Here is a 21810-nt window from a genome sequence, read left to right on the forward strand (position 1 = left end):
GCTTCAACATAGAAATATAGGGAGGACACAATTCATTCCATAGCTTTATTCTGTTTTTCATTCAGTGTGAATAGTTTTATTAGTTGTATTTGTCTTAAGTAAGTTGCTATTATCACAACACATAATAGAGAAAAGTCAATTTGGAGTTAGCTGACATGGGTCAGAATCAGTCTCTGTGTATCTCCAAGTAAGTTATGGTTTTCACATGAATGGATACTACCTGCTCTACCTACCTCATAAGAGTGTTCTTTTCTTAATGTTTATTTTTGAGAGAGACAGAGTGCAAGCTGAGTAGGGGCAGAGAGAGAGGGAGACACAGAATCTGAAGCAGGTTCCAGGCTCTGAGCTGTCAGCACAGAGCCTGATGTGGGGCTCGAACTCACGAACCACAAGATCATGACCTGAGCCAAAGTTGGACACTTACCCAACTGAGCCACCCAGGCACCCCCTCATAAGATTGTTCTAATGCATATGTTTTTATGTAGTGAAACCCCTTTCCAGACTATACATATACAATAATGCATTATTATTAACAATACTGAAAAGTTAACTGCTCAACATTTTTTAGACCACTCTTTATTCTTCTTTAAAATTAGGCACTGGTCTGAGTATATTTAGATAAGTTCTGCCCTTACATGTTTTATTTCTCATTACTTCAAAGATGTAAACATTTTTACTTAAAATTAGGAGAGAAAACTACTAAATGCTAGCATCCTCAAGATTTTTAGCACTGCCAAAAATTGAAAACAAACTGGGTGTCTGATATTAAGGAAACAATTTAATAAATTATGACAATGCCCAATGGAGTCTTTGTGGCCATTAAATGGTAATTATGAAGACTCTAAAAAAATCATGAAAAACAGTTTTTGTAAAATGTCACATGAAAATAACAGAATACCAAATAGTATGATCATAACTTTTTAAAAACTGACTTACAAAATGGTAATATGCAAATAATTCCTGTTAGAGTGGTGATAATTATAGGTGATTTTGATTTCGTTTTTAATGGTGGCATAATATCTTTTTGATTAAAAAAAAAAAACAAGGAATTGGAGATTTTAGATCATTTGACACTGAGTCCTTGAAGGCAGACACCCCTAGTTATTCATCCCTATAGTTGCATCCTCTAGCACAAATCACGAGTAGTTCTTATATCATGCCACCCAGCCCTACACACACTAGTTCCTCTGTCTGGACTGCACTTCTGGGAATAGCACTGTCATCTACAGGTGACCTATTTCTGTATCACCCAGGGGTCCTCATTAGAAATATACTTTTGTCAGGGCTGCCCAGGTGGCTCAGGAAGTTAAGAATACAACTTTTGATTTCGGCTCAGGTCATGATCTTGCAGTTCATGAGTTCAAGCCCCACATTAGGCTCTGCACTGAAGTGCAAAGTCTGCTTGGGATTCTCTCTCTTCCCTTCTCTCTCTCTGCCACTTCCCCATTCACACTGTCTGTCTGTCTGTCTGTCTCTCTCTCTCTCTCTCTCTCTCTGCCTCAGAATAAATAAATAAATTTATTTATTTCCTCAGCCGCATCCCATACCTGCAGAATCAGAATCTCTGGAAGTGAGGCCTGGGAAACTGCATTGTTAACAAGCACCCCAGGTAGCTTTAGCATTTAGCATTAGATAGCATTATATTCTATCCGAAATAGTATAGTGTACATAATGGGCATTCAACAAATATTTCTTGACCTTTTGGCAAACATTTACTGTATAAAAAATTGTGATATCTGTGTGGATTTATAGAAGTACATGTGAACAAAACAAAGCCTCACCCTCAAGAAGCTTATATTCCAGTGGGAAAGACAAAGGCATAAATAACTCTTAAACAAGATAAATTATAATGAAGGTTCAGAGTGGTATGCAGAAATGTAAAGACGAATGACAATTAATGAATGAAATAAGTCATTGTTAACACTATCACAGGGCCAATAAAATACGGCCTTTTTTGTCCACAGTGCAGGAAGAGAATATTGAAAAATTTGGCTATGGAAAGATTTGGGACCACATTTAGAGCTTTGAATGAGGAGTTCAAAAAGTTAGACTTCATTTTTGTGGGGTTTTTTTATGTTTATTTATTTTTGAGAGAGATAGAGCGTGAGCAGCGGAGGGGCAGAGAGAAAGGGAGACAGAATCTGAAGCAGGCTCCAGGCTTTGAGCTGTCAGCACAGAGCCCGACACAGGGCTGAAACTCATGAACAGCGAGATCATGTCCTGAGCCAAAGTCGGAGGCTTAACCGACTGAGCCACCCAGGTGCCCCAACTTTATTTCGTGTTTTATGGGAAGCCACTAAGGATTTTTAAACAGGGGAATAATATAATATCAATGATTTGGGGGGGGAAAGCTATGGTGAAATGATTTTGGAAGAAAACTATGATAGAAGAGTCCAGAAAGGAAGCCAGTCATGATGCTATTGCAGTAGTCCAGGTAAGTAATAATGAGCCACTGGACAGTGGTTAAGAAGGGGCAAGTGGTAAAAGAGCTGAAACAGTTGGTAGGACCATGTCTGGTGAAAGGCTGGCTGTAGGATGAGAGACAGCCCCGGGAGGAGGGTGCCATCAACTGAAATATAAGTCAGAAAAGCCAAAAGATGAGCTCTTTGTGGAGCATGCCTCTAGGACATCCAGTGCTAGAGAAATGCTGTAGCCAGACAAAAATGTAGGTTTGGTACTCAAAAGGGAGATCAAGACTAGAAATATGGTTACCCAGTCTTCTCGTAGACTTGATTTAGTTCAAACTTTGGGGAATGTATGCTGTTATAGTGGCAGAGTCTATAACATCAAGAAAAGGTCTACACATCTAAGTGACCCAAACAGAAACACAGGAGAAGAAGTAGCAAAGAGCAAGGACCTACCAGTCAGAGTCCAGAATTGCAAAAAGCTTGAGCAGCATAAGGAAAAGGCAATCTCTGGTAAACTTTAAGAAAATACAATCTCAATAATAGTGGGAGCAGATACCAGATGCAGCCAGTTAGAGTAGGGAACAGGGAGGCAGTGAGCACAGCCTACTTTTTTAAGTGTTTTGGTGAAGGAAAGGCCAAATTGATGCCCAGACAATATTTAACCTTCAACTTCTATTTCTGTTTCTTTCATGTCTCCTTTCATCCCCTCATCACCATTTGGTGAGCCGCCACCCAGCAAATCGGACTTGTCTTTGTGGGCTGTGTATTGGCTGGCCTCCAGCCCTTAACTTCCCTGCTCTCTAAATAAAACTTAACATAAATTTAAGCATGAAGTTAAAACTTCCCTGCTCTAAATAAAATCTACCTTGCGTTTTCCTCCTTTCAGAGAATCTGGGTAGCCACTGACTAAACACATAATCCCCAAAGTAGACTCAAGTCAACTTTAGAAGAGCCAGCACTCATCATTCATCATCATACACAGGCGGAAACTGAAGCCAGAGGATAATAATTATAGTCGCATAGGGTCACCAGCTCCATGGCAGGCTGCCTCCTGACTCCTACATGGAACCTATCCTATCATAATGATACCTGAGTAGTGGACTGGCCCTGCTATTCCTCAGTGTTATCCCTGAATGGACAAATGACAGCCCTTTACCTATAAGCAGAATGGCCAGTTGGTAAAATTATGACTCAGTCTCAATGGGACATTCTTTTTCACTGCTTTTCTGAGGTCTTTTTATAATAAATGCTGCTATGTGAGGCCACATAAGAAATTTGGATGAAATTACTTTGGGGAAGGTGATAAAAATCTCACATAAGCAAAAAGTATAAAATTCTGTCTTATTTTTCCAACAGTTCCAAATTTGGGGTAGTATGTATCTTCTCTTTGTAAAGGAGTCTAAGTCTTTGTTCTCAAGGAACAAGCTCACAGAGCCCCATGAAGATGTGCATGTCCCTGTTACAACTGTGGGCTGCTTCCCTCCATTTTTTTAAATGTTCTATTTATTTATTTTTAATTTTTTTTAATGTTTATTTATTTTTAAGAGAGAGTGAGACAGAGAGTGAGCTGGGGAGGGGCAGAGAAAGAGGGAGACACAGAATCCGAAGCAGGCTCCAGGCTCTGAGCTGTCAGCACAGGGCCCAATGAGGGGCTCGAACCCACAAACTGTGAGATCATGACCTGAGCCAAAGTCGGCCACTTGACTGACTGAGCCACCCAGGCGCCCCTGCTTCCTTTCTTCTACCAATGCCAAGAATCTTGTTAGAAGCTTGTAATAAGTGGAGGTGAACTGTGGACACCAGCATCCTTTATTGCATTTTGACTCCACAGAGTCTCTGTTTATCTCATTTGGGTGGATGCTGAGAAAGCAAGACACTAAATGAAAAAGCATTAACGGGAATAACTGGTAGGAATTTACAACTAGTTCAGACTATAGACACAGGCAATTAATTACTGGCTTAGTAATAAGGAAAGAAGTATAGAGGGGAAACACTTCCACTTTCATCCTTCAGTACAAATATGTTCAACATTGAAACTTCACAGAGAGCCATTGACCAGTGGCCAGCTATACACACCCATAGCCATCATAGGTCAGTGCCCACTTCATTTCAGGACTGAATGCATACAGAAATTCCTAAGAGTCTCAACTGGGCATTGGTTTAGGAAGGAAGGGTTTGGTGTACTCGTGTAAATCTGGAATCAAAATGAATTGTCTAGGAGGAAAAGGAAGCCATAGCTTTCATTAATGAGGTGAGAAAACATAGTTGGGAATTATAAGTTGGGATTCAAATTAATTGATTCTTAATCTGGGCCTGAGTCAGTTATTGAACTGCTCTGTACTTGAGTTTCTCTAATGTAAACATCCTGGGTGTCATTCTCTCAGCCTAAATTACTAGCTCGGAAACACGAGTGATTTCATTTTGATCCGCATTGCTGAGTAAGAGCATCAAAAGATTTAATGGGTACATGCTACAAATAAAATAGTAAAATCTTATACAGTTGCCTTTTTGAATTTCTCTCTAGACTCCAAAATGGGTTTCTTGGGCAGATGGATATTTTTGTAGCAACCCAAGCTATAAATTACCTGGCCTACCTGACAGGTCTCATAGCAGATTCCTACAGCATGGAATGCTGACTACCTGGGGCCCAGATGGCATTTATATTTTAAATACTTAATCCATTTTTAATATGTTTGTAACAGCATTGAGTGTGTGGGGATCTTAGCTCTGTAACAGCAAGTAAAGCAATACTCCTTCTAGGTAGATCAAGGATTGAGGTCAATACAGGTAATCAGCCTGTATTCTTAGAGCAAGGTTGTACCATATACTGGATATCTATGGCACGTTTGCAGATTTTCGTTTTATGCTGTCTCTCATTTGCAGTTGTGTTTTTGTGTAATGGGACAATATAGTACAGACGGTATAGTGTGTGTGATCTTCAGTGTTTCTCACTTTTGTTCCTCTGCAGTTCATTCCCTGCAATACCCATCTCACTGAAGGTTCACTGAGGGGCACTGTAAAATGTATGGTGTGAGATGGAAATGAGACTCCCTACTGATAAAGTGGAAGTAGGCTGAAGGCATCCTAGGCCAACTGGCTCATCAATGGAAAAATAAAAGCTAATGTGGAATATTTTTGAAGGGTCCGATATTTTGTAATTATTGCTTTCTTTGGGGAAAAGGAGAGAAAATTGAATGGAATGATGAAGAGCACTATCATTTTGTGTAGGTTTGTGCAGGGCAAAACCACTGAGCCTCTAGGGCAGCCTGGACTCGGCAGACAGCCCTCATTGTTCAGACTTTACTCATTTGCCTGGTCCAGTCATGAATGTTCATTATTCACATTAGTCTGCCATTGCCCCCTCCCCATCACCTTGCCAGCTTCCATCTGTTTCATAAAAGCTGTGTATATGCTAGCTTCTCTGAGTAAATAACCTTGTGGCTACACCACATCAGATGTAGCCTTTCTCAGTATTTTGTACAGACATATCAAGCATACACAATGTGCCTTGCTCTGTGGTAGGCCCTACTGATATAAATATCTGCTCCTAAGGCAGACAAAAAAAAAAAAAAATGTGATATCTGTAATAATAGAGACATATATACAAGAAACACAGAAAGGAGGTTTAGGGTAGTCAGTACTTTCTCTCCTTGACAGAACTGACATATGATAATGGCTTTGAAAGGGTAAGTAGGAATCCCTCAGGCAGATGAGGGGTGAAGAGAGGCCCCGATCAGAGAGAACACCTGGCAGGTAGAAGAAACCAGGGGGCTGGCTGCTGGTAGTTCAATATGGCAAAAGTGAAAGAGGGGTGAGAAAGAAGACTGGAAAGGGAGCTAGACCAGGACTTTCTTCTGTGAAGATAATGGGGAGCCACTATGAATTTTAAATAGGCAAGTGATATCTGATTTTTTGAAAGGTGGCTCTAGTGGTCATGTGGAAGGTGTGTTTGAGGGGAATCGTACGAGAGACAGGGAAACCACTTGGAAATCTTTTTTTTTTTTTTTTTAACGTTTTTATTTATTTTTGAGACAGAGAGAGACAGAGCATGAACGGGGGAGGGGCAGAGAGAGAGGGAGACACAGAATCGGAAACAGGCTCCAGGCTCCGAGCCATCAGCCCAGAGCCTGACGCGGGGCTCGAACTCACGGGCCGCGAGATCGTGACCTGGCTGAAGTTGGACGCTTAACCGACTGCGCCACCCAGGCGCCCCGGAAATCTTTTGTACTAGACCTGGCAGGTGATAATGGTAGCAATCGATGATGGAGACAAGAGGATAATTTGAAAGGTATTTAGGAACAGAATCGATTAAAATTGGTAATTTATTAGATGTAGGAAGTGAAGATGGAGGAGAAATTCAGAGTGAATTTCTTAGCCAGATATTGGGACAGATAACGGCACCATTCACCAAGAGAGGAAGTACTGGAAAAACAGGAGGTTTGGTGGGATGAAGAGTTTGGGTTTGGTTGTGCTAAGTTTAAGGGTCTGTGGTATAGAACAGACACAAGGAGAAATCAAGTAGGCCATTATATAGATGAGTCTAAAGTCCAAGACAAGTCTGGGTTGCAAATATGGAAATCAGCAATATATCAAGACGATTGAAGCCATGAGTTTGCTGAAGAGAGTGTGTCAGTGACAAAATAGGACAGTGAATAGGGTCCTCCCCCGCCCCCCCCCCCCCCAAACAACAGCATTCCTTTGGGAAGAAGAGTTAAAGGAGAATGGATAATACCACTCTCTTCAACAACTGATTCATTCCCTAGCCATTTCCTTCCTGTGTTACCAAATGTCCACCTTTTTCCCTACCTCCCCACTTTGTTGCCTTAAACTGGATATCTGCTCTACTCCACAACATTGAAAGGACAGCAAGATGTACATCCTCTTTACCGGCTCCAGTCTTTGTGGGCATTCTGAAAGGGTCAGTAGTATCAGACACATACACTGTCTTCTTCCCAGATGCTTTTAATGGGGCTCTACAGTCAAAGCTCCCCACACTCTGCTTTTTTTTTTTTTAATTTTTTAAATGTTTATTTATTTTTGAGACAGAGAGAGACAGAGCACAAGCGGGGGAGGGTCAGAGAGAGAGGGAGACACAGAATCTGAAATAGGCTCCAGGCCCTAAGCTGTCAGCACAGAACCTGATGTGGGGCTCGAGCTCACAGACCATGAGATCATGACCTGAGCCGAAGTCGGACGCTTAACCAACTGAGCCATCCAGGCATCCCCACACTCTGCTTTTTAAAAGTTAGCTGTCTTGGTTGAGATTATTATTATAACAAACATAAATGCTTTATAATGGCAAACTTGACTCAAAGGTATGCAGAGCAGTTGCCATGAGCAACACGGAAAATGAGCCCCTGTATTGAAGTGAATGTTTGAAATTAAACTTTTCAGGTTGCATGTGAGGAACAATTATCAAGCTGTTTCCCTACTAGGATCAGGTTGTATAAGCATTGTATGCTTTGACCTGGGTCTAGGAAGGTCTCAGGAGAGGGTAATTTGGCTCTGACCCTGGAAGCATGGGGTTTTCTTTCACTTTCCAGTAGGTCATTTATCAGTGGTTAAAGGGTTCCCCATTCCACTGTATTTGGAGCTCTGTCTAAATTGCTTCAGGATTTTTCCCAGATGGAAAGTGCTAAGGAGCCATCAGATACTTGTTTGCTCACTTACTATTAATCAATATTTTTCCTTTTCCTTGTCTGTCCTTACTCATCTTTATTAACTCAGACAATTTCCCCACAAGCCCTTGTTTTTGCAGCAATCTGTTATCCACATTGGTGGGTGCATAGCTACCCCTGGCTGGCTTTCCCTTCTGATGTTCTTCTGGCTTCCTCTGGAGAAGTAGCTCAGGAAGGTGTGCCTTCTCAGTGGGCAAGCAGGCCAGTAGGGTCACTGTGGTGACCTCTTCCTGTTTGTGCTTTTCACAGAAAGCATTTCTTTTGCATGAATTTGGTGTTGTCACCTTCATAGAAGCAGTAACTTGTCCAGAAAGAGGACGTATGGCATATTTTACAAGATTCAACCGTCACCCCCCTGACTTCGCTAGGCTGCAGTTTGCCCAGAAATGACTCCTGGATGGTGATGTGACAGCTCCCTCTAGTGTCACTGTGGCTCAGGCTCTCGCAGGGCTTTGCTTCCTCAGAAAGTGTGGACAGTACAGAATCTGTCAGAATTGGTGGCAGTTTAAATAGGTTGTTCCCACGGAGTCAAAACAAATATGAGATGATTTTTCTCCTGTTAAAAAAGAGAATCTTGCATGAAGATATGGGACCATTCCAGCTCCTGTTCTGTTCCTGTTTCAAAATTTGGGGGAGCCCAGAGTCCTGTGGAAATCATTCTTCTTGGGGAGTGGAATCTTTTTGGAAATTCCTGCAGTTCAAGCCAACTGCCCTTTGAGGGAAGAAATGTAAATTCCTTTCAAGAAAGATAAATGAAAATGGGAGGCCAAGGGGAAGTCACTTTGTTGTAGAATAGAGAAAATAAGAGAGGGAGGTAAAAACAACAACCAGCAGGAAGAACCCTGTCCATTTGTTCTAGAAAGAGCAGCTTGTTTTCTGAAATAACTTTTGGACTAGAAATTTATCATCTGAAGTCAGGTAATTTTGAGTTTTTTTAAAAACACTAAAGGAGTCAAGTTATTAATATTTGAGAAATGGCTACTATGTGGTACATAGAATAATATAATACTCCTACCTAAATTAACATCATCACAAAGCTCCATAATAAAGATTTATGAGATACTCATCACATAAGAAATCCTATTTTGGAAATCTCCGTTGGTCTGTATTTTGGTTGTAACTGTTTTCACAGTTATGAACCAGTTAGAAGCCCTAGTATTTTGTTTCCCTCTATCATGCTCCAGTCTTCTCCCTTTTCCCTTTGCCCTTTAAACTAGAGTGACCCATTATTCTTTGGCCTGTCTACATATTGTAAGATGGGGAGATAAGGAAGTGTCACCTGCTCAGGTCGGCTCTCCAGGCAGGCCATTTTCCTTCAGAGCATCCGCACTGGTTGAGCGATTTATCATTTCTTCTTTGTATATCACTTTGAACCTTTATCTCAAATTGATCTGTGAAACTAAACATAAATTCTTCTTGTAGTGCCCATGTTCATTGTCTAGTCACACAGCTCTGGGGAATCTTATACAAGTGTGTGTGTCTGTGTGTCAGCAGATACCATGAGGATAACATGAGGAGAGTGGCGGTCACAATGAGAATATCTTCTCTGCTTCTAATGCCAAACCACAGAGTGGCAGGTGTTTTTCAGTGCAGCTTAGCGTAGTAAAACCTACAGATTGACCAAACACTTCTGAGAGAGAAGAGAGCCTTATATTGGCCTGTCTTGGGCCAGAACATACTGCCAGTTTGATTTGCTTGTCAGGGCTGACCCTGGCCTGGAGGTCCTGGACATTAGTTCTTCCTCTCTGGCTGCCCTCTACCAAACCTGTGGTCAGAGAGTCTCACTGCTGGGGCAGGTGGCTCTCAGGACTCAAAAAGAAAGATGCATTTTTCTGTTTTGCTCTCTCTGTTTGAAAAACATGAGGATTCTATAATATTACATCACTTTTAACATTTGCAGGTTTTAGTCACTATCAGTGTTACATTTGTGAAGCTTTGAGATTTATAGATCAACTCTATGGAATTAGTCTCCTTTAATCCTCACAGCTGCTCTGGTGAGGTAGGTTTCAGGATTTTTTTTTTTTTAATTTTATTTTTTATTTTTTTAAATTTACATCCAAATTAGCATACAGTGCAACAATGATTTCGGGAGTAGATTCCTTAGTGCCCCTTACCCATTTAGCCCATCCCCCCTCCCACAACCGCTCCAGTAACCCTCAGTTTGTTCTCCATATTTATGAGTCTCTTCTGTCTTGTCCCCCTCCCTGTTTTTATATTATTTTTGTTTCCCTTCCCTTATGTTCATCTGTTTTGTCTCTTAAAGTCCTCATATAAGTAAAGTCATATGATTTTTGTCTTTCTCTGACTAATTTCACTTAGCATAATAGCCTCCAGTTCCATCCACGTAGTTGCAATGGCAAGATTTCATTCTTTTTGATGGCCAAGTAATACTCCATTGTATATATATACACCATATCTTCTTTGTCCATTCATCCATCGATGGACATTTGGGCTCTTTCCATACTTTGGCTATTGTTGATAGTGCTGCTATAAACATGGGGGTGCATGTGTCCCTTCGAAACAGCACACCTGTATCCCTTGGATAAATGCCTAGTAGTGCAATTGCTGGGTCATAGGGTAGTTCTATTTTAGTTTCTTGAGGAACCTCCATACTATTTTCCAGAGTGGCTGCACCAGCTTGCATTCCCACAGGATTTTTTTTTATATTGTCTCCTTTATTTAGGGAGACTGAAACCCAGAGACATGCCCATGGTCACACAGTTAGTGGCGGGAGTAAATCCCAGGCCTGCCAAGTTCATTGGTGAGTGCCCTTTCTATAACATGACTGCTAGCGTTTAACTACAGTCTCATTCAGCTAAACTCAGTGGTATATTGACTTTTCAAAGACCAAGGAGTTGGGAACTTTAAACTTTCATTGCAGCCAGTAATGTGATGTTGAGCAAATTATTAAAATTGGAAATGGGGTTAATGATGTTGTGTGCTATATCCAACTCCTATACAACTAAATGATGACAAGTATAGGGTTTTTAAATACCTGCTGACACATAAATATGAAATATTGCCAACAGTACAGTATAGAAAGAATTCATGCCATGATTGATGAGTATACAGAATTATATATTATACTGTGTGTACTGAGACTTTGAGAACTTTCCAAAGATAATATTTTCTGAAAGATATATGTTTGAACTTGAACTCTGCCTGGGGTTATCTCAGTTTCAAGACTAGATGATGTAGCTGGTAGAAGACTTGAAAAAACTTGTTTTCAGACCTCTTCCCCTCCCTCCCATCGAGAGAAAGAGAGAGAGAGAGAGACAGAGAGAGAGGGAGGGAGGGAGAGAAAGAGAGAAACTTAAAAAAAAACACTCATTATAATAAATATGTATAAACACAGTGAATGAGAAAGGGATGCTCCTCTCCCAAGGGTACTCCTTTACCTTTGGTCTGTTGTGGGTGGTTTTTTTGTAAATGTTCACTTATTTTTAAGGAATGGGGGAGGGGCAGAGAAACAGGGAGACACAGAATCCGAAGTAGGCTCCAGGCTCTGAGTTGTCAGCACAGAGCCCAATGCAGAGCTCAAACCCATGGACTGCAAGACCATGACCTGAGCCTAAGTCGGACAGTTAACCAACTCTGCCACCCAGGTGCTGTTTTAGGGGTTTCGTGTTTTTCATTTCTTTTCTTTTTTTTTCTTTCAGTTTTTTCATCATGATAAGTATACTCTTTAATCCTCATCACCTATTTCATACTTTTCTTAATATCTATTTGAATGGAAATCAGAGCATGCTGTTTCTCAGAACTGAGATTCATCAGCATCCTCCCGGGAAAATGTACATTTTTCTTTTGAAATAAAAATAGCTAGAAAATCCTTTTTAAAATTTGCTTCTTTTCTGTATTACTGCAGCAAACAGGCAGTGTGAACATTTCAGAGTGCCTGTTGCTGGGAGGCTTAGATACCTGTGAAATATGGCAGCATATCCCTGCTAAGGATAGAAAATGCACTTCTCAGTTAATAGGCTCGGGGAAAAGCTGTTCTGACCTGGCTGTTATGATCTGTGAACTAGTGTTAGGGACCGAGTCTTCCATTGTTAGCTTCTCTGCACCCTATCATAAGCAGAGTCCATTTAGGGGTACTTTCATTTACTTTTTGCTTTTCTAACCCTGTAAGACTAGAAATAACAGTAGTTGCTTTGGTATGTAGAACTTGTTGCCTAGTGTTTGTGATCAAAAAACTCTCCCATGATCCACAACCCCTTAATCAAATTCTTTCTTAAAGACCTTATTACCTAAATATGGCCTTTCAATAAGGCCTAATGTTAAGGGAAAGCATGAAACTCAAAGTCCTGCCATTGAAATGTTGGTTTTGCTCTGACTAGGTCAGACCAATGATTCTCTCAAATCTTTATTTCTACCCTGCCAGTCATCCATGAGTGCCTGAATTGTGACCAGCACAATGACATTGATTGAAAATTAGGAAAACCCACACTTTATCTGGCCAATTGTGTGTTACTCTCCTGACCAGTGACAAAATAAGGTATCCTGGCCCACTTTATTGAGCTATCATATAAGTCTCGGCTGTTAGCCTCTACGGAATGTAAGTGAAAAATTATTTTTGGTTGTTCTATTTTCTAGATGAGGTACAAGGTACAGTAGAAAAAGCAAACTTTGGTGTTAGATAGACTTAGGTTTGCAAACTGGTAGCTCTCTTTGTTGTTTTAATTTTTTTTTTAATGTTTTTATTTATTTTTGAGACAATGCGAGAGACAGAGTGCAAACAGCGGAGGGGCAGACAGAGAATCTGAAGCAGGCTCCAGGCTCTGAGCTGTCAGCACAGAGCCTGACACAGGGCTCAAACTCACCAACCATGAGATCATGACCTGAGCTGAAGTCGGACACTTAACTGACTGAGCCACTCAGGCGCCCCTGTTGTTTTAAATTCTTAAACTCTCAGCCTACTTTGAAGAGTTAGTGTAAGGACTAGAGATAAGACACATAAAGTGCTCAGCATGTAGATAGCCATAAAAAATGGTTATTATTGCCATTATTACTGTCACTCAGCAAAGGACTACCAAGACCCTTTCTGAAGACTTCACTATAACACTGTTTCTAACCAGTCACCTTCCAATTAATCCTCCTTTACACATCTAAGCCTGGTTATGAAAGTGTGCATTTTATGTTGTTATTTGCTTTCTTCTTTCAGATCTGTAAGAGCAAAGCTAAAGAATCTCAGCAGTATTATCACAGCTTGGCTGTCCGGCAGAGTCTGGCTATCCATTTCAACATCCAACAGGACTGTGGGCATTTCCTTGCTGAAGTCCCTAATCGTCTGCTTCCCTGGGAGGATCCTGATGCCCCTGAAGAGGAAGAGGATGAAATGAAAGAGGCTGAAGAAGAGGTAAAAGGAGAAACTGATGGGAAAAGGCCAGAGCCCTGCTCTGAAACAGAGTCATCCCAGAAAGAAAGCCAGGGGGTCATTAGCAGGAAGCAGAGAAGCCACGTTGTGGTCATCACCAGAGAGGTTCCCTATCTCACCGTGGCTGATTTTGTGCGAGACTCTCTGGCCCAGCACGGGAAAAGCCCTGATTTATATGAGAGACAAGTGTGTCTGCTACTCTTACAGCTGTGCTCTGGCCTTGAGCACCTCAAACCCTACCATGTCACTCACTGCGATCTTCGTCTGGAGAACCTGCTGCTTGTCCACTACCAGCCAGGGAGAACCACCCAGGGCCTTGGGCCTACAGAGTCCAGCCCCACCTCGTCTTGCCCCACAAGGCTCATAGTGAGCAATTTCTCTCAGGCCAAGCAGAAGAGCCATCTGGTGGACCCTGAGATCCTCCGGGACCAGTCCCGCCTTGCTCCAGAGATCATAACAGCCACCCAGTATAAAAAGTGTGATGAGTTCCAGACAGGCATCCTCATCTATGAGATGCTGCACCTGCCCAACCCCTTTGATGAGAACCCAGAGCTGAAGGAGAAAGAATACACTCGAGCAGACCTGCCTCGCATCCCACTCCGCTCCCCCTATTCCCGGGGCCTACAGCAGCTGGCCAGCTGCCTCCTCAATCCCAACCCTTCTGAGCGGATCCTCATTTCAGACGCCAAAGGCATCCTCCAGTGTCTACTCTGGGGCCCCCGGGAGGATCTCTTCCAGACTTTCATGGCCTCTCCTAGCCCAGCGCAGAGGAGCGCCCTTCTCCAAAACTGGCTAGACATCAAGCGAACACTGCTGATGATCAAGTTTGCTGAGAAGTCTCTGGACAGGGAGGGTGGGGTCAGCCTTGAGGACTGGCTTTGTGCTCAGTATTTGGCCTTTGCCACTCCAGACTCCCTCGGCTGCATTGTGAAAACCCTGCAGCACCGCTAGTGTGTCCTGGTTGCTGCTTGTCTTTTGTGTTCACCTTCACGTCGCCCATGCACTTCCCCTTCCTAGTACTCACACAGAATTCAAGGAAAGAAGAGAGACCGACCTTCCATCCCTCTCCAGGAAAAATGAGTCTGCTCAGAAAGCTTACCCACAGTTCCAGATCCAGTCAGAAGCTGGGTCTGTCTTCACTGCACAGAAATTCGATTGCACAGCCGTGCAGTCGCCTTCCATTGGAACACCTTTCACCCTAATTGTCCCCAAATGCAGGTAAAAAATGAAAATGTATATCCTTGAAGGGACAGCTCCTTTAGTATGAACTCATTGAGCTGTGTCCAGCTCCTCCATAATTCTGAAGACCACCTGTCTTTTTAACACCAAGTATTTATTCTCACTAGCAATAGACAGATTTGACCAGTCCTTACTATCATCCACTAAGCTCTCACAACAGATTTTTTTTCTTCTTTAAAGTATCAATAACTGACTCTTACCAGGCAGAACTGCCATCCTTAGCATCAGCCCAGTCTTGTTTCTGGGGACTATAGCCTTTGTTCCAGCAGATAGTAGAAAGACAAGGAGAGATTCCATCCCTTGGGTCATGAATGCATTTTCATTTGTTATAGGCAAGTGGGCGCACCACCTGGAGGATGGCCCTAGTGGTCCCCTCTGCTGCCACTGCCTGATTCTCCTTCACCTCTACTCTGTTCCCACTTGCCAATGAAGTTTGGGTTTATCAACCACTTGTGGCCCATTATAGAACTGACCCAAGGTGGTGTCTCCAATGCCTCTCCAGGGTGAGTACAGTTCAGATCTTATAAATAGCTGGCAGGACACCGGGAGATGATTTTCCACATGTGCAGTTCCCTAGGGGCCACCAGGGGAATAGCTGAAAGTGCTGTCTTTGATTACTGTCAGAGCTGTCGGCGTGGACAGCCAGCGCTGGCGGAACCCAGCTCCCGGTGTTCCCCTGAGCAGTAATTGGCCAGCTTCTTTCTAGCAGTGGCCAGTGTTAACTAGTCTACCAAATGCTGTGGACAGCAGCCGTGAATGAGACGGCTGTCAGTTGAGCTCTGAGATCTGCTTGGAGGGCACGGTGTGCTGGTGAGAGGCCAGAGAGGGGAGGAGGCCACTGATGAGACCGCTGGCCTCCTCCTCAGAACGCTGACCTTTGCTGAAGAGGCTGCCTCCCAGTTGCACTGCCCATTGCTCCTTGGGACTCTCCGAAATGGCTCTGGAGGATGGCTGGCAGCAATTTCAAATGCTGGGGTGGGTGCCTGTGAGCTGTGCACCATACATGGGCTCTGTGCTCCTCTCCTATGAATATATGTGCAATTTTTGTATGTATTGTTTTAACTGTATATTACAGTGTTTATGTGGCAACTTCACCTGAAGCAAGTTCTACAGAAATCCTCCCCTTCTTCCCTTGGCACATACGTGTTTGCGCTAAGAGATGAGTGTTCCTTCCGGGTAGTGGGGGTGGGAGGTGACATGTGTGTGCTTGTTTTCTTCAAAACTGTGAGTATCTGTTTACTTCAACCTTGAAATCCCAAGAGTCACTCAGACGGTGTAAGTGTGTGTACACGTGGGTGCACACACGTGTGCTGGAAGTAGAGGCCAGGCCTCTGAGGGGAACAACCTGTGGCGGGGTTGATGGACACGTTCTCTGCATCTAGTCGGCGAGGGAGCTCTGGGACCCTCCTCTGCCAGCGCAGAGTTCCTTAAAAGCCAAGACTGATTGTGCAGTATTACTTAGATAGCACATTAGTGGCCTTTTGGAAGTTTCTAAACTTTTAACATTTTTAACAGCCTTTCATATGATTCACCTATATCAAAGAGGATCAAGAAAGGAGAAGAATGTATTTTATTGTGATCTTCTTTGGTTTTGTTTTGTTTTGTTTTAAGAAAAAGGGACACGTGAGGTTCCAAAGGGAGGATGTCCCTGTCCTCCTGGCCAGCAGTACAGGACTCCCAAGGAAAAGGACTCACTGGCCCACAGGGTCTGGCCTCCTCTAGCCAGAGAGCAGGGCTCTGCCCCGAGGAATGGCCACAGAGGGGGCGTGCCGCTGCAGGCCAGCAGTCCTCTCTGTCTCAGTGTCCTGTGGCCTGGCTGCGCCTTGCCTGGCAGACTGTGTTTAGTTCACCGTAGCATAGCCCATGTGCACATAACTCCTTGCCTAATTAATACACTGAAGTAGCAGCACACAGACCACTGGCCATGTCGGCCAGCACATTCCCCCAGCAGTCCTCCCTCCCCTCCCCCAGACGGTTTGCAGATTGAGACACTTTCTCAATGTCATTCTTGTGGTGCCTTGCCCATGTAAATTTGAATGTTGACTATTTAATGAGGCTTCATATTTAATGAAGAATGTTCCCTGGTCCCTCTATTTGCTTATTGGCTCTCTAGATATCCTCTTTCGTTTCTCTTCTTTTTTATTTTATTTTATTTTTTTTCTGTTTGACTTGGATCCAGTCTTCTTCATTTTAACCCTATGGTATTATAGGCATGGACACTCCCCACTACCGTCATCTTTCAGCACTGGTAAACTGAGCACCTCCTTCACATCAGATTTGTTTAGTACTGTTTTTATATTCAAATTTGTGAAGGCCAAAAGATGAATGCCAACTAGTCAGAGAAGGGCCTCAGGCTTCCCAGAGGCAGGTGGCTAGATTAATTTTTCTCTGAGTGGTGGCTGAGGATGTGAGGGAGAGGGAAAGGGGTGTTAGAGCAGAACAGACAAGATAACTGTATTTCTAGACAAGAAGTTCTCCATCAGATGGTCCTTGGAATATTTTTCCAGAATAATGAAATTCAGTCAATCTAATATCATCACAAGTAGTTTTTTACAGTCCTATTTTAATTATAGTAGAATCTTTGAATTCATTCCTCAACTGGCAAGAAATCCTACCTTCAGACATCTGTATATACATGAGTTTTGCTTTATGACTAGTATTAGCACTTTATGTTTTCTCGAGTAACATCCAGTTATTGTCTTCAATATTAATTGGAATTTTTTTCTATTCTGTTGAAGTCTGTACTACAGATTCTTCCATTTATATTGAGAGTTTGAACAATTAAGCCATCATTGGGACTTTACCTTAAGCCGCATGAGCAAGAACAATTTCTCTGACACATTTTGGTGCTAGAGAAACAGGGAAATGGGGGGAGTAGCAAAGACCAAGACTGAATGTATAGCAGAGTGCCTTGTTAGAGTGACAACCTAGTCTTGGAAAGAAGAGAATCCCATGTCCTGCGGAGAGGACTAGGACTACATGACTTCTCCCATGCCGGCCTGAGGAAGAGCCCCTTTGGTAAATGTACACCGACGTGATGCTCAGAAGCTAATTTGTGGAGAATAACTGCAGGATGGGACAAAGAGCAGTTGCAACCTATGGAGTCAACGAAAGAATCCCTAGACGAAGTTAGAATTGGAGGCCAGGACTATAGCAGTCGGCTCCAAGCTTTGCCCTCTGGAGATGAACTGGGTAAAGGTAGACAGGGCCCAAGCACCCATGCTACTGATGTTGGGGCCTAACATATGCTTGTTAGGATTTGAAGAGGCTGAGTAGCCTTCCATTGTCAGATTAAGTGGAGGCCAGTTTTGCTTCCAGACTTGGAAGAAGTTTGTTACCATGGGAAACTGTTAAGCCAAGAGATCTAAACCTCTAGAAATATTAATGATATTTCTGGAAGTAAAACTGTATTTTAAAGTTTCTAGCATTATAAGTTTTCATGAAGGATCTTTGGGGCCTACTACATAGTGGGGCATGGAAAGATTGCACTCAGCTTCCCAAATTTGAATTAAAAATACTTTGATGCTGGGAAGTAACCTGACCTGGTTTTGCTGGTAACCTGCAAATAATATTTTTCCCTAGATTATACGGACAGTGATCTGAAAAAAATACAGACCAGTCCCAGAAGTCAGGATGTACTTAGGATATTGCCCTATATTCCAAATGATTCTAGATGTATGAATAAAGTACAAACATACTTGAAGACGAAGGAGAGAGAAACTTGGCTCTCCAGGCCAATTCTGACATGTTTTTTATTTCCCTTGCTAGTTGATAAGGATTGAAAATTCTGGTCCAGCCTAATGAGTGAACAGGATGGCTGCCCACAAAACCAGGTTATTAGTTTTACCTCATTGAAGCTCATATTCTCAGAGGCCCAAAGTGCTGTGCCGAGACAAATCCAAGTGCTGCTCTTGCTGAAGTGTGCACTGAAGTCCAGCTGCCCATGCTTACGGCAGTGCCCAAAGTCGGGGTTCCATGGACCAAAACTGATGCCACAAGGGAAGCCAGAGGAGCTACAGTGCAAGATCCTAGATAGAGATTATACCAAAGAAATCAAGCCTTTTTGTCCTGATGCTTGAGTTATGACAGATGCCAGAGAAGAAGAACTCACATACATTCCATGTCAAGGTATTTGGCTGATAAAATAATCCATCCTCCAAACAAAGCACCTATCTTTTTAAAATAAGTCCATTTTGTATATTAGGAAAAAAAGAAAAGATGATGGTGATGGTGAAAGTCTGGGACAGACAGTGATATTTCCCAGTAATTAAGGAGAAGGAGCCAGCCCCCGCTCTCCCTGTGATGTGACTGTGGCCGTTGCCCGGACTTCGGTTTGGGAACTTCATCATGTCCATGTGATTCGGAAAGCTGAGCAATCTTTTCTAAGAGATGTGGTAGTTTCAACAGCTTTGTTTAAAGAGCTCCTGGGAGATTTCTTAACAAATTCTAGTAGTTTTTATAAACCTTCCTACAGAGGTGGTTACCACTCATCACCATCATTTAATATTTATAAGTGCCCAGAATGTACAAGGTGCTATACAGCTGTTACACATCCCCTCTCTGCAGCTGTTTGAAATTAGAGTAGGTTTTTGCATCAGCCACTGCTACAAGCTTCCCCACCTAAGTGGGCTACAGGGGCCTGCGTTCCGGACATCCCATTACGTTTCCCACTCCAGAGAGCCTCTGGGCTCCTTCCAGCTTCTCACCTTCACCCATCCCACTCACCCTCATGCTTTTTTTTTAATCCAGAAAGTTTCAGGGAATCAAAAGAGGTTGGAAATTTTTTAACCTAGCAGAAGTACAGAGTCCTATATTTTGCTACAATTATTATCGTATTATGGAAAATCCACTTTGCCCGTATAGTGTGTGGAAAGTATCTGTGTGTCTGCACTCATGATAACTTGAATGTTGAACAGCCCTATGGCTTCAGGGTAGCATTTTTGAAAGATAAACCACACTGCTTCAGGAAACCTGCTCCAAGTACTACTTGGTTATCCGTTCCCTCACCAGTGTGAAAGTTATGCGTGAACATACTGGGTTGGGATTTTCTGTTGATATGCAGGGCATTTGGGCATGATATCAGGGCAGAAGCAAGATGTCCTCCTTCTCAGCATTTGAATCATGGCAGTCTTCATTCCAGTCTCACCTTAGTTCCCCATGGCTCTGCCCACACTCTGTATTTGAAAATCTTGTTCTCTTGCTCTTTCCTGGAGCTTTAACCCTCTGCACATTTTAGAGTTGTATAAATCTACCAACGCAAGGTTCCCTCTGTCACCAGGTGGTGCCGCCCTTTGGTTTGCTGTGGTACTTTGCTGTGTTCTCTGTGGCATCATGTTACTGTGTAAATAAATTTGTTTTAATATACACTAAAAACCAGACAAGCGCTTGTTTTTCAGTAACTCTTCCATATTGATGTTCTGGGGAGGGTTTGGTTGCAGATGCCCTCTTGGAGCTTCATCCTCTGCTGACCTGGATGGTATTTCCTGTTCATTCCCTCTCTGACCTGAGAAAAGTAGGCCCAGAAGAGAAAGTGAAGATCATGGGCTTTCCCCAGAGCTCGCCCAAGTCTGCAGGTCGGCTGTGTGAGATTGCCCCCTGGTGGCCAGTCCTCATACAGCCTTCCTGGGCTTGTGCTACATTTTGAGGGGCTTGGTTACCGGACTCTGGCTGACCCTCTCAGTGAAGATCTCAGAGTTGTGCAGACAATAGGAGCAGAGGCAGGCCCTTGTACAGCATCAAGCATCATCTGCTACAGAATTCACATACCTTTTACCTGTACATGAATGTACACATCCGCAGGGCTCTCACAAAGGCAGACAAGCTAATATGCCGACACTTCGATAGCAGAGAGGCCACCTGGCTTGGGGGGGGGAAGAGTCAGCAGTTGGCAGTGGTAGCAACAGCTGCCACGTTATTAAGAGTAGAATGGATGGAAGTGCAAACATGTAGACTCTAAATTTAGACCAGATTTCAGAGCTCTAAACCCTGTACAGTGGACACTATCTGTAGCCCATTGTTTCTGCTCCTCTCCACTAGCGATCACTCTGGAATTTATAGGTACTATTTAAGGCATGTTGCAAAACAGTGGTTGCCAGACTCGAGTTTTGTGTTCTGAGGAGGCAACCCCACATTGGTGTGGCCTCGAAGTTCTCTCTATGTTGTCTGGGCCCAGAAGGAAGGGTTACAACAAAACTCAAGAGACAGTCCCCAGGGACACAGCTCTTCCTGCTGCGACTCTCAGCCTGCTTGCCGGGGAGGATCCTGGGGAGCTGCCCTTCCTAGCTGTGAGCACAGCATACCGGCTTCTTGGGGCAGGGGGAGGGAGAGGGCCAGAGAAAGAAGCAGGCAGTTGGGGCTGTGGGAGGTCACAGAGAGGGCATACCCCAGGCTTGTGTTCCTGTCTAATTCTCTCCTGGCACGAGTGGCCCACCTGAGACTCAGGGCTATGGGCCTGGATGGTGGGGCCAGTTCAAGGTTGCCGTAGCCAGACTTCAGGTGAGATGGAGCAAGGCCAGAGAAAATAGGACATTCGGTCCGTCCACTGGGATCACTTTGTCCTTTGGTACAACTTGAGCACCTGGAGAGAAGTCCTGTTGCCCCTCCATCACTTTACCCAGCGTGGGACCCAGCCCTGGGAATATTCCATCAGTGGGTCCTCTGCAAGAGCAGCCTTGGATTCTGCGTTGTCCAGACACTTGAATAGAGTCTTTGGTTTCCATATGCCTGCAGACTGCTTTCAACGCAGATCCAGATTTCTTTCCTACCTGGGATTAACTGGTTCACGTTCCTCTCTGGGTGCCTGGGGCTGTGAGTATGCGCCCTCCGCTCCAGGAGCTCTCTGCCTGCTCTCCAAGGCCCAGCAAATTATGCTTAATTTTAAGTGAGCCTGTGCTATGCAAGGGAAGGAACTTCATTAGTGCCTTAGGAGCCAAGAACTGCAGTTGGCGGATCACAAGTTGCCATTAAGAGCGGCTCAAGGCAATTATAGCTGAAATTTAAAAATTGGATTTCACACAGTGGGGGCAGGAGAGAGTCGGTTGCCAAGATCCAGTTCTCCCAAATTTGCAGAGCTCTGAATGGAAACAGGCTGCCTGGGCACAATCCCTGACTT

General features: G+C 43.5%; 1 protein-coding gene across 2 annotated transcripts in view; it reads left to right on the top strand.

Annotated features, from left to right (window-relative positions):
• PEAK1 (pseudopodium enriched atypical kinase 1) overlaps positions 1–20072 on the top strand; it is a 315319-nt gene extending 295247 nt beyond the window's left edge. For both annotated transcript variants that reach the window (XM_086711282.1, XM_025919501.2), the window contains exon 7: positions 13248–20072. In XM_086711282.1, the coding sequence (XP_086567408.1) occupies positions 13248–14411 (1164 nt within the window). In that variant the 3' untranslated portion in view covers positions 14412–20072. The remainder of the gene's footprint in view (positions 1–13247) is intronic.
• The last annotated feature ends 1738 nt before the right edge of the window (positions 20073–21810 follow it).

Source organism: Puma concolor, chromosome B3 (assembly GCF_028749965.1).
Source record: "Puma concolor isolate L17-30 chromosome B3, mPumCon1.1.hap2, whole genome shotgun sequence".
Lineage (NCBI taxonomy): Eukaryota > Metazoa > Chordata > Mammalia > Carnivora > Felidae > Puma > Puma concolor.